General features: G+C 41.0%; 4 protein-coding genes across 4 annotated transcripts; all 4 read right to left on the minus strand.

Moving 5' to 3' along the window:
* Positions 1 to 1,338: 1,338 nt before the first annotated feature.
* E1B28_005158 (uncharacterized protein) lies at positions 1,339 to 1,612 on the minus strand (the record flags this gene model as incomplete). Its single annotated transcript, XM_043149705.1, has 2 exons — positions 1,339 to 1,521; positions 1,571 to 1,612. The coding sequence occupies 2 exons, from the start codon at positions 1,610 to 1,612 to the stop codon at positions 1,339 to 1,341; spliced, it is 225 nt and encodes a 74-aa protein (XP_043014313.1).
* A 1,924-nt stretch (positions 1,613 to 3,536) lies between these two features.
* On the minus strand, positions 3,537 to 4,029 carry E1B28_005159 (uncharacterized protein; the record flags this gene model as incomplete). Its single annotated transcript, XM_043149706.1, has 2 exons — positions 3,537 to 3,596; positions 3,643 to 4,029. 2 exons carry the CDS (start codon positions 4,027 to 4,029, stop codon positions 3,537 to 3,539), a joined length of 447 nt encoding a protein of 148 aa, XP_043014314.1.
* A 2,881-nt stretch (positions 4,030 to 6,910) lies between these two features.
* Positions 6,911 to 8,795, minus strand: E1B28_005160 (uncharacterized protein; the record flags this gene model as incomplete). The annotated part of the gene is made up of 6 exons (XM_043149707.1): positions 6,911 to 7,002; positions 7,060 to 7,465; positions 7,519 to 7,877; positions 7,936 to 8,230; positions 8,283 to 8,499; positions 8,554 to 8,795. The coding sequence occupies 6 exons, from the start codon at positions 8,793 to 8,795 to the stop codon at positions 6,911 to 6,913; spliced, it is 1,611 nt and encodes a 536-aa protein (XP_043014315.1).
* A 1,850-nt stretch (positions 8,796 to 10,645) lies between these two features.
* On the minus strand, positions 10,646 to 11,199 carry E1B28_005161 (uncharacterized protein; the record flags this gene model as incomplete). Its single annotated transcript, XM_043149708.1, has 3 exons — positions 10,646 to 10,941; positions 11,009 to 11,039; positions 11,095 to 11,199. 3 exons carry the CDS (start codon positions 11,197 to 11,199, stop codon positions 10,646 to 10,648), a joined length of 432 nt encoding a protein of 143 aa, XP_043014316.1.
* Positions 11,200 to 13,547: the final 2,348 nt, after the last annotated feature.

Raw genomic sequence — 13,547 nt, forward strand, 5'->3', positions numbered from 1 at the left:
TCAGTAACATGTTTTGGGTAATCAAGGGATATTATGCTATTTTGTTTTGCTTCTATTATATATCGAGGAAAACAGATTACAGACAGATTGTTAAGACATTAACAGATATTAGAGTGAAGTTAGATCTGGGATTGAAAACTTCTGAATAAGATTAGATTACTCAGAGATAGGATAAGAGAAGTCAGATAAGAGGAGATTAGAAATAGTCCGAGGGAAAGTGTTTTCGGACATTGAGCAGATTAGGAGAACAAGAGATATGAGATTCATTCGATCATGACAGCGGAAAGATGTGGAATGGAAAGGAGCGATTGAATATGCAGACCATGCATCTGACTTCAGACTGGAAGAAAGAGGGGCTTGGACCTACAAGGATTGCACATGGTAGAAACCGAGAAGACCGAGAAGAGTGAGGGAAGAAGAAGATTATACTCAAAAGCGACGAAGAAATGGCTGAAGAAGGAAATTCAATGTCTATTCCAATTCTTTTCTCATCTAAATCAGAGATTCAGTAGAAAATCTGTTTATTATTTACTTTTCATATTTTCTAGTTCTCGAGCAGTATATAAGGAGCCCTGTAAAAGCTAGGATTCTTCAGTTTAGTACTGCCCAAATTGTACGATTAAGCAGTAACTCTCGAAGTGATTGGATTTTACCCTGACTCTGTCAGTGTGTAGTGGTTTTATCAGAACACAGATTTGGTATTTGGTTAAGTCCACTTGGGGACTTTTGTCAGATTTGGAATTTGGAATTTGGAATAGTTCACTTGGGAACTTTAGGCACTTGGGCCACAACAGATTATTCGAGTTTCATAAGCCAAAGTAGGCTTCAGACTGTTAGATTCGTAAATATATAAACAAAAACAGATCAGTAGTAGAGAAATCTACTATCTCAGACCAGACTTCGATATCAGAGTTAGTTTTGTCTCCATCTTGAGAGATCAAAGAAGGCATAACCTTCGACAAGCCGAACTTTCGAACCCCCACCTTTAGAGAATACTAAGAGCAATAGATTTGTTGATCTATTTGCTTGGTGTGTTTTTCTTGCATTAGTGAGAGAACTGAGATGAGGATGTGGGAGTGTGTAATGAGTAACCGGGTGATTAGAAGACCATCACTTTGTCAAACTTGCGTTGCCAGATGGTACTGACAGCCGAAGGGTTCTGAGCAGGCATCTTGAAGCCTTTTGGCAGCGTATACGCCCTCAGATCATTAGTGAGGAATCGCTGAAATAATCTGGTGTATAGTAGTCAGTCACCTGTCTACTGGTTTAAAATCAAACTTACTCACTGAGTTGTTGTCGCTGACCTACAGGAGTAATTCCAAATTTCAGGGTATCACTTCAGTTATCGTCAAGGGAGTCATCGACGTAGCTCCAGAAGTGATTTTTATTGTACAATTGCTTGACCTTCCTTTCATTTGCGTTGTCGTTGGTCGGGGCGTCATTGGTTGCAGTCGAGGTGTTTTTGGCAGACCCAGTTTCAGGTCCTTTGCTGAGCTTCGGAAACTCAACAAAACAAAGTCTCTGCAAGGGAATCAGTAAGTGACCAAAAACGCAATGCAGGGGTACTGACCAAGAATGCGACTCGAGCCCAATGGGAACCCTTGATTTCCATTCTGGGTACAGCTAGAGTAGCACAGAGCTCATGGATAGGCTGGGCCCCCCTCCTCTTCCTCCCAAGTGGTTCCTTGAGCTACGAAGGTGCATTCATTTGTCGAACTGAGGCTTGATAGACTAGAATGTACCTTTGACTTGATGGACCCTCTTGCAGTGGAGAGCCCATAGGTTACCAGGTTCTGAAGCTGACTGACAAGCTCTGGATGCTCGAACAACTGTGCCGGTAATAACGCTGTGTAACACCACTAAATATGGCTAGCAAACACACCTCAAGCACGAAGTGCGCAAACCAAAACCACACCAAGAAGAGTATACACAAGTGTAAGGGGTGGAGGTCGGTATTCTTAAGGCTTTAGTTTTCACTAAGAGGCACCAAGAAAGATAGAATATGGGGGGGGTCTTCAGTTTTATAGAAGTTTCAATCAAGGTTCTTTCACTACAAGAGTGACAATATGATTCACCAATCCCAAAATTCAATATCTGACTTTTCAACAAAGCTTTACAAGTCTTCACCGAAGTTCGGTTCCAAGTTCAATATCCAAACTAGACAATAGCAATCCAAATTCAATATAAGTCCAAATTGACTTCAATATCCAGAGTTCAATTTCAAGACAATATGCCAATACCAAATTCAATTGCAATAATCTAAATCTATCTTTCCAAACACAGAACACCAACTTCAGTGAAGACTGGGGCAAAGGTCAAATCTCGAGCGAATCCTAGTAGGTGAACTGTGTCTCCTCTTGTAGGTTGCTGGGGAAAATCCCTCTTTCCTGCCCTCCTTATATATGGTTTTTCTAATAAATAATAGTAAAAGTCCAAAATGTGTGTGAAACTGGTAAATAATAATGAAATCCCTTTCAGTCGAACAGAAACTTGCTTAATTGGGTATAATACAAGAGTTTTATGTGCTGAAGTGCCAAATCGAATATTAAACTGAATATCTGTTCCTTGTTTCCTGGTTGCGATGTAGGGACTTGACTTCGCCAAAGTACCCGACATATCCGCATTCTCCTGTTTTTCCTAGGGAACAAGTCCCTGTTTCAGGCGTATCCATTCTTCCTGTTCCTGTTCTATTCCTTTTTGGAGAAGATCTAGCCTTGATCCTAGGCCCTGTCCCCAAGGTTTCTCTCTTGAAATCAAATAACGTGTGCACTTCACTGAAGTCTGTGTTTCCTTGGTTTTCCGAGAAATTCCTATTCTTTCTGTTTTCCGTTCGTGAGAATCGGATGTTTCTTCCTTTATCCTTGTTTGGATTTCTATATCAGAGAATTCCATATATCCGAGCAGTCCAACCAGACTTCGTTGAAGTTTCAATAAAGTGTATAATAAAATCCCTATGTTCGCTATGAGCATTCCAGGAGTAAGATGAGGCCTTCAAATAAAAGAATGAAGGTTTTTAAACAGCTGCTTCCCAAAGTTCGTACAGTTTTCTGAACTTCAGCGAAGTCTCTCATCTTTCCTAATTTTGTACATTTCATACGGATAAAGTCTCTTGTAGAGGCTCATGCTTTAACTAGAAGTGCGGGCTCACTCTAGTCCTATTAATCCCATAATTTATAACTCATAAGTGTTAAAATTGTATAAATATGCATCTTTAAGGTCTTTTTCGATTTATATTGCGATACCGGAACATTGAATATCTCGGGTTCTTGCCGGATGAGACTCTGAATTGTTGTTTGTAAGTTGAGAATACGTGTATCAGACGAAAACCTACCATAACTGCATCAGAAACTCCACTGTGATAGTGCATGATGTCAGGTGATAGTAGGCACCCAACGAGCTTAGCCTGTAACTGAGACTGTAGACGATAGTTCAGCTCCTAAACCAAACAATTGAGACATATTTACCTTGAAACCACTGTCCAGCAGAAGCATGGCATAGCGAGACTCACTGTCTTGTTCCTGCTGACCGTTTTGAAGTCATTTCTCAATACTCTGAAGCTTGATGAAAAGGAGAGTGTCGTGTTGATGTTGGTGCAGCTAAAAATTAATAAAGTCGGAATAAAGATGGACGAAATGAAAGTACCTTTGAAAACTTCTGGGCAGGCAGCCTTTCCTCCTCACCGAGACCAGCTTGGTCACATGCTTCTTTGATGCAGACCTTCATGCGCTTGGCCGTGTGGGGCAAATCGTCTCCAAGCTCGAAGACCGGTTCGCGAGACCTTGCAAAATTCAGAGGAAGTGCAGGAGAAGGAGAGACTTCTCCTGACGAGGAGATGTGGTCGAACACTCCATGGCGGTTGAGGCCTTGTCCAGCTGGTACCAAATCATTCCAAATAGGAGTCTGGTAGGGATTATTGATGTTGTCGTTGAGGTTGTATTGATCCAGGTTGTTGATGTTGACAAGCGAACTGGTGGCAGTCGTAGTTGTGGGGCCAGTAGGCACAAGCATAAAGTCACTGTAAAATCCCATGGTGGTTGTTTTGAAGAGAAAAGAAGGAAAAGAAAGGAAACCCGCCGCACCGGGGAAGATGGAGAAGGAAGATGGAAATTGAATGTTGAGAAGTGACTGTGATGAAACATCAGACTTGATCATGAACCGTCACAAACACGTGCCTGGGACGTCACGCGTCATTGTGCAAGGGAAAAGGGAACACAGGCAACTGGATAGAGGCTTCATCTGTCTTAAACATCTCAGTCAGTAGTCTACCATACTTGTACATACAAAACTTGTTTGCCAATCTGAGAATATATTTTTTCTGTGAGGACAATTTCCCCAGGGCATTCAAGAAACCATGGTGGACAGTATTAGGACTTTAATGTTTTTCTTTTTCTTGTAAAATAACACAGAAAGTATCTATTAAATGTGAGAATTTCTTGACCTACCATCCAATGGATAACCAACGGATTGTCAGATATTATCTGGCAGATGACAGATAGAAAAATTGCCCATCCAAAATCCATATCTGAAGTGAAAATCCATTGGACATTGGATGGCAATCTAATCCAACAGGAGCACTACTAGCAACACCACTTGTGACAACAAGAAGTAATGGAGCTTAACTATCGCTTGTATCAGCAGTGTATTATATAATATATACTGTCGATACCACATGGTGGACGGTACCGATATATACTGTTGATGCCGAATGGTGGATAGTACCAACATACTGTCAATACCACATGGTGGACAGTACCAATATATACTGTTGATGTCGTATGGTGGATGGCGGTATTGGCAACACTGCCTGTGACAACAAGAAGTAATATATAGCTTAACTATCGCTTGTATTAGCAGTGTATTATATAATATATATATTGTTATGGGTGGACAGTACCAATACATACTGTCAATACTGTATGGTGGACAGTGGTACCGATATATACTGTCGAAACAGTAGGCTGGACAGTACAGATACATACTGTCAAAACAGTATGCTGGACAGTACAGATACATACTGTCAAAACAGTATGCTGGACAGTACAGATACATATTGTCAATACAGTATGGTATGGCAGACAGTACAGAAACATACTGTCGATATATATATATCAGATACTATTACATTTGCCTACAACCTGATGCTACAGTTGTTCCCTAGATATATTCAAGTCCTTCTTCTTCACCTGCAAATCCTATCATTGGATCATTTATCACAGTGTGTACACCCTCTCCCCTGGCATCTTCTGTTCCCATAATGTGTGCCCCAAGTTCTTCTGCAATGGCTGGTTCAGGATATGGTATAAGTCCCTATGGTATCTCTGATAACCTTGCAACCAGCTCCGCTTTGTTTCCAGATGACTTGACAGAAAATATTTTGCACAAATTGCACAGGCGATCAACTTTAAGTTCTGCAAGATTTGCCGTCTCAAGGTGGACCTCACTTTGGGTAGATCCAGGATTAGCCAGTTGAGCCTGGCTACTGTGACCATGACCATGACTTTGGCCACCATGACTATGACTACGACCACGACCATGACCAGTGTGACCACTAGAACTGAATGGAAGGGGTTCCAACTCTAAGACCTCAGAACCATCACCAGTATAGCCACATTTAATAGCTTGTTGAGCTTGAACGTAATTTGCTGCCTTTGTGTGGAGTGCTATTTGTTCTGAAGGTGGAAGGGTGTTAGGACTCGTTCACTTTTCAGTGGAACACAGTCTCTCTCATTCAGATTACGAGGGGTGATTAGAGAGCAAGATGTATGTAGCTGGAGGTTGTTGTCAGGGTTGTTGTTGAGCTTGAAAGCTGGCTGTATTGAGGTTATTCACACTTGGTGGCTGTTGTAGTTAACACAGAATATATTCAGTGAACTACGAGAAGATTGGAATAAGTAGTAAGAGTTTTACTAGGTAGGTAACAGTGGGGTAACAATGGGTAAAAAATATCGAGGTTGAGGTTTCAAGAAGAAACCTCAAAGTTTATATAGTCTACTATGTATATACTTATTTGTATACTTATTTAATGAACATGGGCTATTATATGTATTCTGAGATGAGGTGTACATTCAGCAAGGGGTTCTCGGGGAATTTAATAAAGGGTACTTGGGAAATGAGGGGTACTTGGGAAATGAGGGGTACTTGGGAAATGAGGGGTACTCGGGAAATGAGGGGTACTCGGGAAATGAAGGAGTACTCGGCGAGGCTGTACAGCTGTGTGTATATAGCCGAATTGAGGGGGGATTGCTGGTAAAAATTATTGGGGGGACTGTCACACTTCAGTGGGCCAGAAAAGTGCACAGATCGTAACAAAGGAGAGGTCTTGAAAATACAGATGCAAGTGAGGGTGGATGAAGTTTTGAGATTGTCAGATAGTTGTGAAGTGCATGGGTATTGAGAATAAACAATTGCAACTCTGAATGATCAACTATAAGTCGAGATCGGGATGTTTTGGTCCGCTCTTGAATAATGTTGTACATTGTCCTGCATGGCAATCATGTTGTATATTTACCACACAGATAAGGTTCTATACCAATAAATTATGAGAGTAGAGTTCCATAATAAAAGGTGTAAACACTCACTTTTGGATCTACAATCTGCAATGAGTTTTGAGTATCATCCAGTTTAAGGATTGGCATTCTTAGGAGCTCCTGTGGTTCCGGAAGGAAGTTAAAAATCTCCAAAGTGACTATGCCTGTTTCTGATAATTCTCCAGACACAGAAAGAATCTCCTTGACTCGCCCAATCTGAAGCTGTACAAAGATTAAATTTTAAACCTCTATCAAAGATTGAATGTACATACCTTTTCCTTATACTGAAATACAGCAAATGTGCTGCACCGAACTTGGTCTCCATTTTGTGCAGTTACAGAAACACCTAAGTGGAACTGTTGATTATGGAGTGTATTCCAAGTTTAATCCTGACTATTGGATGCCTTAGATGCCTCTGTAGACAACCAGTTTAATCCTCGATCTGACTGATTGGTGGATGAAAGCCTTATTACACCTGTAGAATATTATTGAGTACAATGGTTGGTCTAAAAAGGATGTTATAAAAACTCACTGGGGCGAATGTCATTTTCTGAGATACTGGGTATTGCAAGAAGTCCATGATAGAGTGTGTTGTTCTCCATAAAAGAGAGTACTTCCTGGCCAGCATGAACCCAGCTTTTAGAAGCTGGATCATGCCAATATCCTCCAGTGACAATATGCTTTGTGGTATCTTGGGCTGCAAATGCTATACATGAATCGCAGCTTGGAGCTTGTCGATTGCTATAAATGCAAGAGAGTCGGAATACATGGTTGAATGATTCATAACGTTCAGTGGAGAATATGATGGCTGGCCCAAAACGGCGAATGTGTGCTGGAAGGTGGACTAGAAAATGGAACTTTGGCTTTGATATCAGAATGCTGGGGGTATACTCTGCAGTCACATTTAACAACGCTTCAATAGTATGTGATAAGTTGCTCTAGATTTATTTGTTTAGATTGATTGTAAACTTGAAAAAAAAAATAAACATACTAAATATCCTTCCATATTGTCAATTTGAGTATGCCAGATTAGCACCACCAGTTCTCCAATGATGGTCCATGCATTGATTACTTTTTGTGGAACAAGGTCATAAATCAGAAAAGGCATCAGCTGTGCCAAGCTCTTGAAATGCTTTCCAATGAGACTCCCCTTGTAAGCGCAGATATATTCTGCAGAGATTTTTGGTATATTTAGCCCTGAAGTGTCAATAGATGAAAGGCGTGTTTGGAAAATTGAAAAGTCTTTGGTCTTCTCCAGTATATATGCAGTCTGGCCCCAAAAGTACTTTACAACACCCAATAATACAGTGTGCAGTATTTCTGTGGGAGTTTCCTGATGCATATTGACACCTGACAATAAGATTCAAATTAATAGCAACACCAATAGAGCAAGCTATTCCACACTCACCTGGCATGCCAATCAATGGATTTATACCATGTTCCTCTACAACACAGTTGACTTCTGCTTCTAGTTGAGCCTGAATCTCTTCCTTGGCTTTTCCAGCACTGTCTGGATGTTTTCCACTATACAAGGATTTACCAAGATCAACAATTGCTTGAAGAGAGTTTGCACAGATTGAATCATTGATTCCACTGGCTGCTTTATGTTTTTTCAGCTTCTCAGTAGCATCTGATAATGTTGAAAGTTGCAGTTGTTCATATATCTTGAAAGCTGTATCTTCTGGTGTATGAAGTTCACCAGACTATAAGCAAGGTCAAAAATTACCACTATCAGATTAAAAATAATCACTTCACCTTGAACAACTCCATAAATCCATTATCTGTCTGCTTCTCTTCTTGAGTCCCCCCAACTTTACATTCCTGGCAGAAAAAATTGCAATGAAGTCCAGCATGACTACATTCCTCTGCCTGCATTGGATTATCACCAGCCCAAAAATGTGCATGGGGTACAAGGAGACACTCCTCCTCAAACTTGCAGTCATATGCCTCAACTCCATGTTCAGCTGCTTTCCTGTTAATTTGAATTTTTACTCAATTGTTATAACCAGAGACCTTTGATACTTACATAATACTCTCCTTTAGTGCTTTTACAAGCTCCATAGGTGTTGCATGAGGTGAAGAGGTGACAAATCTTGTACAGAAATCCTTCTCTATCATCTGCTTTGGAAGCAAGCCATTTAACATATAGACAGCATGGTGTTTGTTCCATTGTTTGGATATATTTCCACTAACGTCGTCAACAAAAATGATAAGTGGTACACCATATACCATGCAGCCTCCAGCATGTTTTTGTCTTGGATGGGGCATTTGTTTACTGTATGATATTGAACATTCTAAACAAACCATAAGCTGTGAGAATATTTAAATTAGGTACAGAAAAAAAAAACTGCACCTGCAAATCCACAAGAAATATACCCATCATTCTGAAGATCTTCATATGTTCTTTGGAATGTTTCTGTTGGTATCATATATTTGTCGGGAGAGACAACATAGCCAGTCTTATTCAAGGAATTGTCAGAAATATGAATTAACTTGACAACTAGAGCTTACTCTTGTCCTCTGAACAGTGTGTCCAGTGGCATACAAGTCCTTTTTCTCTCCATCAGATGTACATCTTGTGAGGAATCGGTCAGGAATAAAAAAACAACCCCCATCATATTGCAATAGCTCGCCCAAAAATAGAGCCTTCCATTGACATGAGCAGTAATTGTCAACATATCACATGGAAGGTCAACAACCCACTTGTACCCATGATACATTTCCGACATTGAGTTCTGCCCATCTTCAGGATATTCAACCATTGAAAAACATGTTATTGGATTTGAGAAGTCCTATTCATAATATAAGTACAGCAGAGTGTGTGCTAAAAAAAATTTCTACCTTTGCTATGGCCCTCACTATATCATTAATATAAAACACTGTTCCAGAGAAAGATGTTACTTTCTCTGTTGGGCTTGTCAACATATCCTCAATTGACTTCTGGACCTTTTTCAAGGTACTGAGTGATGGAACATTCTGCGCTCCAAGAGATTTTGCCCATGAGAGCACAGCTTTCTTCTGAATTTCTGAGAATTGAACTCATGTACTGCCACTAAACAGTAATTGCGTTAGAAAGAACTGGAAAAAAAAATAAACTGTTTATCAATAACAGCAAAAACTGGACTGTACAAAATAATTACAGGCATTGAAGGCCAAGGATATGTTGGTGACTTTGTGCTTGGGATCTTATAAGAAGCTGTATCCAAAAAAACAGAGGGAACTATAAAGATTTATCAGTTAGTGCAAGGCAGAATTTGAGGTTAATGTATACCTTCAAGCACATCATCAACTTCTTCCCCTTTGTCATCATCATCATCATCATTTGGCAACTCTGAGGATCCTGTTGCACCCTGAGATGGAAGTTGGCAAAAGATGACTTCTCCAGTCTCTAAAGCCCAGATATATTCTTCATAATAATCTGTCATGAATCGTTCACTTTCCAAGGCATGTCCAGCTGCAAAGAATCCCCAGAAATTGATTTTTGGGCATCCTGGGTATCCTGGACATCTTGGGCATCTTGGGCATCCATGGCATTCTAGAATTCTTGCCAGTGGAGCAACTTTTCTATTTTGCACAGCCTTGCACAGTCATTCCACAGCTTTGCACAGTCATTTAACAGCTTTTCATAGTCATCCATAGTTATTCCATGGTTATTCCATGTTATTTCCTATTGGTTAAGCTTTATCCCCATGTAGGTAGCTCAGTAGTATATAAACTCCATGTATTTTGGCTGGATCCCCAGCCTTATTATTTTGTACCCCTTGTTTCTAGTCTGGTTTGCTACTCTCTCAATAGAGTCCCTTTGCTTTTTCCCTTCTTCTCTCTCAGTGTGAGTTCAGTACTACTCCATAAAGTACTACCAAGCGTTCTTCCCTGTGTCTGAGTTCTGTACTCTAAAAAGTACTATCTAGTATTCCCCTCTGTGTGAGTTCAGTATCACTCTAAAAGATACTATCAGCGCTTTCTCCAACACCTTCTTGGTGCTCTCTGTGTAAGTAATTATCTCAGAGTAACTCTTGTTGCCTCGGTGGTCCCCCTTTTGTTGTTAGCTGTGTTCTTGTGTGCTTGCCGCATAAGCCTTAAAACCCCACTTGTTGGGTGCAGTGGTTCTAGAGTATTCAGTTCATGACATAATCCTCTGGGGGGGCTTGGTCACTGAGAGAGATCTCCCTGGTTGTAGAAGTCCAAAGGTCAGCCATTTGCATCATTTCTTCCTCAAAGGAGCCTTGATTGGGAGGAGGACTGGGGGATTCAGCAGGGGAGGGCATGGGTTTTGTGTTTGGTGTCAATGTTGGTGTTGGTGTTGATGTTGATGTTGATGTCAGTTTATCCAGCTGAGCCTGAACATAGTGTTTCTCACTGGTGCGATGTTTCTCAGTTTCCCGATGTTTATTTAAGTTCTTCTGTTCAATCTCTTGTGTAGAGTCACGAGTAAGTACGAGTGATAACCTCAGACATGATAAAACGGCTGTATTGTATACCTGTAGAGTCACGAGTAAGTACGAGTGATAACTATAGATAAAGAGTAAGTAAATCAATGAATAGAAGATAGGAAGTATATACTCACCCTCAGACGTGATAAAACGGCTGAGGGTGTTGAAGATAAACCTAACAATATAAATGGGAAAGTAGAATTTGAAATATAGATAACGGTAAAGTATGGATGAAACATGAAAGTATGGAATACAGAACAACAAGAATGGATGAAACACGAAAGTATGGAATACAGAACAACAAGAATGGAGTGATCGATCAACAATCACAAATACATGCATTTGCCACCCACTAGGTCGTATGATCCTCAACATCTTGATAGTTTCCAGCCCTTTTCTGGCATGTCAGACACTCAAACAGATCTCTAGACTGTGAGTCCTTGTCTGAATAAACCAAATGAAAAACTGGAAAAAGAATTTATATAATATGTTGTTTGGATTAATAGAAGAGTACCTTTTACTCCTGATACTGCTATATCCATATCAAGCTCCCAAAAATTGCAAAGCCAGTGGAGGTATTGGGATTGAAGAGGAAAAGATTGGGACAGCACACTGGCACACATTGCAATACACGTTGCATGCACGTGTCGTGTCATGTCACAGCCGCGTGTGCCTGCGCCCAAGTTGCTCAACCAACAACCACCACTCTCTCACACAATCCACCCCCTCAAAATGACGATGTCTGTTGTTCTCCAACGTTCACTCGACACTCCTCTATTTACTAAACGAGTCTATCACATTCCCCTCACTGTTTCTCTCAAAGGCGAATTGCCACCACATCTCCTTGAAACTACAGTCATAAGTTTTACACTGAGTATTTATCATCTCCTGACGCATCTTTGCAGCCTTTCAAGCTTTCACTATCACTATCTGAACTGTACAACTCGTTTCTACAGCCTGTGATCAACGAGGAACCGACAGAAAAGGTAAGTTATCCAGCTCAGTTACAAACTACGTTGACCATTGAAGGAGCATGCCGTCCTCGACACACTCAACTCTATTGACACGATTTCCTGCCCAACATTCATGCCGCTACCGCCAACATTCGACCACCATCCCACCGAGTCCTGGGTCTGTCTCCACAACAGTATTGCATGCTGGATGTCGACTTTCATTGAGTGGGGGAAGCAGTCAGATTGGGAATGGGGGCGTGAAGCTTATTGGATGGCATTCACAGCAGCACACACCGACTTTCCAAACACTGATTGGCCATCATAGAATCTGACCATAGAACTCGAAGGACCATTCATTCGAGGATGGTTCTATGGGGCACGAACTTCGACAAACGACCATGACGATTTAGACGAAGGTTCTGAGGACTCGGATGACTCAGAGGAGGACACACGGCATAGAGTTCAGGAAGACCTATGGCAACGCTTTTGCATGCACGTTTGGTCCGGGTACTCTGTCTTCATTTGACACACCAAGTACCGGTTCTCTCATTAGCTTGATGTTTCGTATCTAACAGATGTCACAGGGAAACAAATGACGGCAGTGCGAAGGAAAAACTTTACATGTATGCTTTGTATATATGCATTTTCTTACTGTTTCCCCTGTATAACCTGTGCTGACCTGATTGTTCATAGGCTGCAATTGTTGACGCCGAGTGATTCCCTTGTACTCCCTGTCTCACCTCTGCCATCTTTATGTATGTTACAGTTCCTGTCACACGCAGTTGTTCGACCTATCTGCCTGAGTAGTCAATTCGTAAAAGTTTAGATATATGTTTGTCTTGTGCAGAATTAGTGTTATCTTCGGCGCATTCAGTTCGGTTCGGCGCAGTTTGTACCAGTTTGGGCTTTGATGGGTCAGCAGGAACCATTCAGGGACACGGTTCGGGCTGAAAACCTGACCCAAACTGGTTAAACTATAGTTCCTGAGTAAGTAAAAATATATTAAACTTTCTGTGACAATGATGGCAAATAGCATCACTTGATGTGATGGTGATGTGATATTTCTTGTGACTAATAGGTACAAGTGACCCATTGGGTCACGTGGTTCGAAAACAAGGTTTCTCGGGCCGAAACCGTTCTATATTTGGTTTTTTCGGCAAACCGTTTATGGAACCATTTCGGCAATTCGGTTCACAGTTCGGTCTCAAACCGGCACTAGCCCGAACTGATGAGAACACTATGCAGAATACACTATATAACATGCTCATGTCCTTATGTGTACAAAATCTTCCTGTCAGTATAGAAAAAAGTCATACCACCCCTTCAGTTTGACTCTTGTCCCAAACCTGTCCAACATATCTTGAACATATCGGCGGGATCCTTTCCATATAATGACAGGGATATATAGTGACAAGATCGCCGGTCCCATATGTGTCATATATGATCCGACCTTATGGTGCGTAGCTTGAGCCGGTCTTAGTGATATATTATAATATTATTCTCACATTAAAAAGCAGCAGATCTCTGTACAACATCGGCCAGGGTTGGCAGTGTAGAATCACATTAATTGGATCATGTCAGAGGAGACCATGTAACTCTATTATAAAGAATTCCAGAAAATCTGGCCACCCCCG

This window comes from Marasmius oreades, chromosome 2 (genome assembly GCF_018924745.1).
Source record: "Marasmius oreades isolate 03SP1 chromosome 2, whole genome shotgun sequence".
Classification (NCBI taxonomy): Eukaryota; Fungi; Basidiomycota; class Agaricomycetes; order Agaricales; family Marasmiaceae; genus Marasmius; species Marasmius oreades.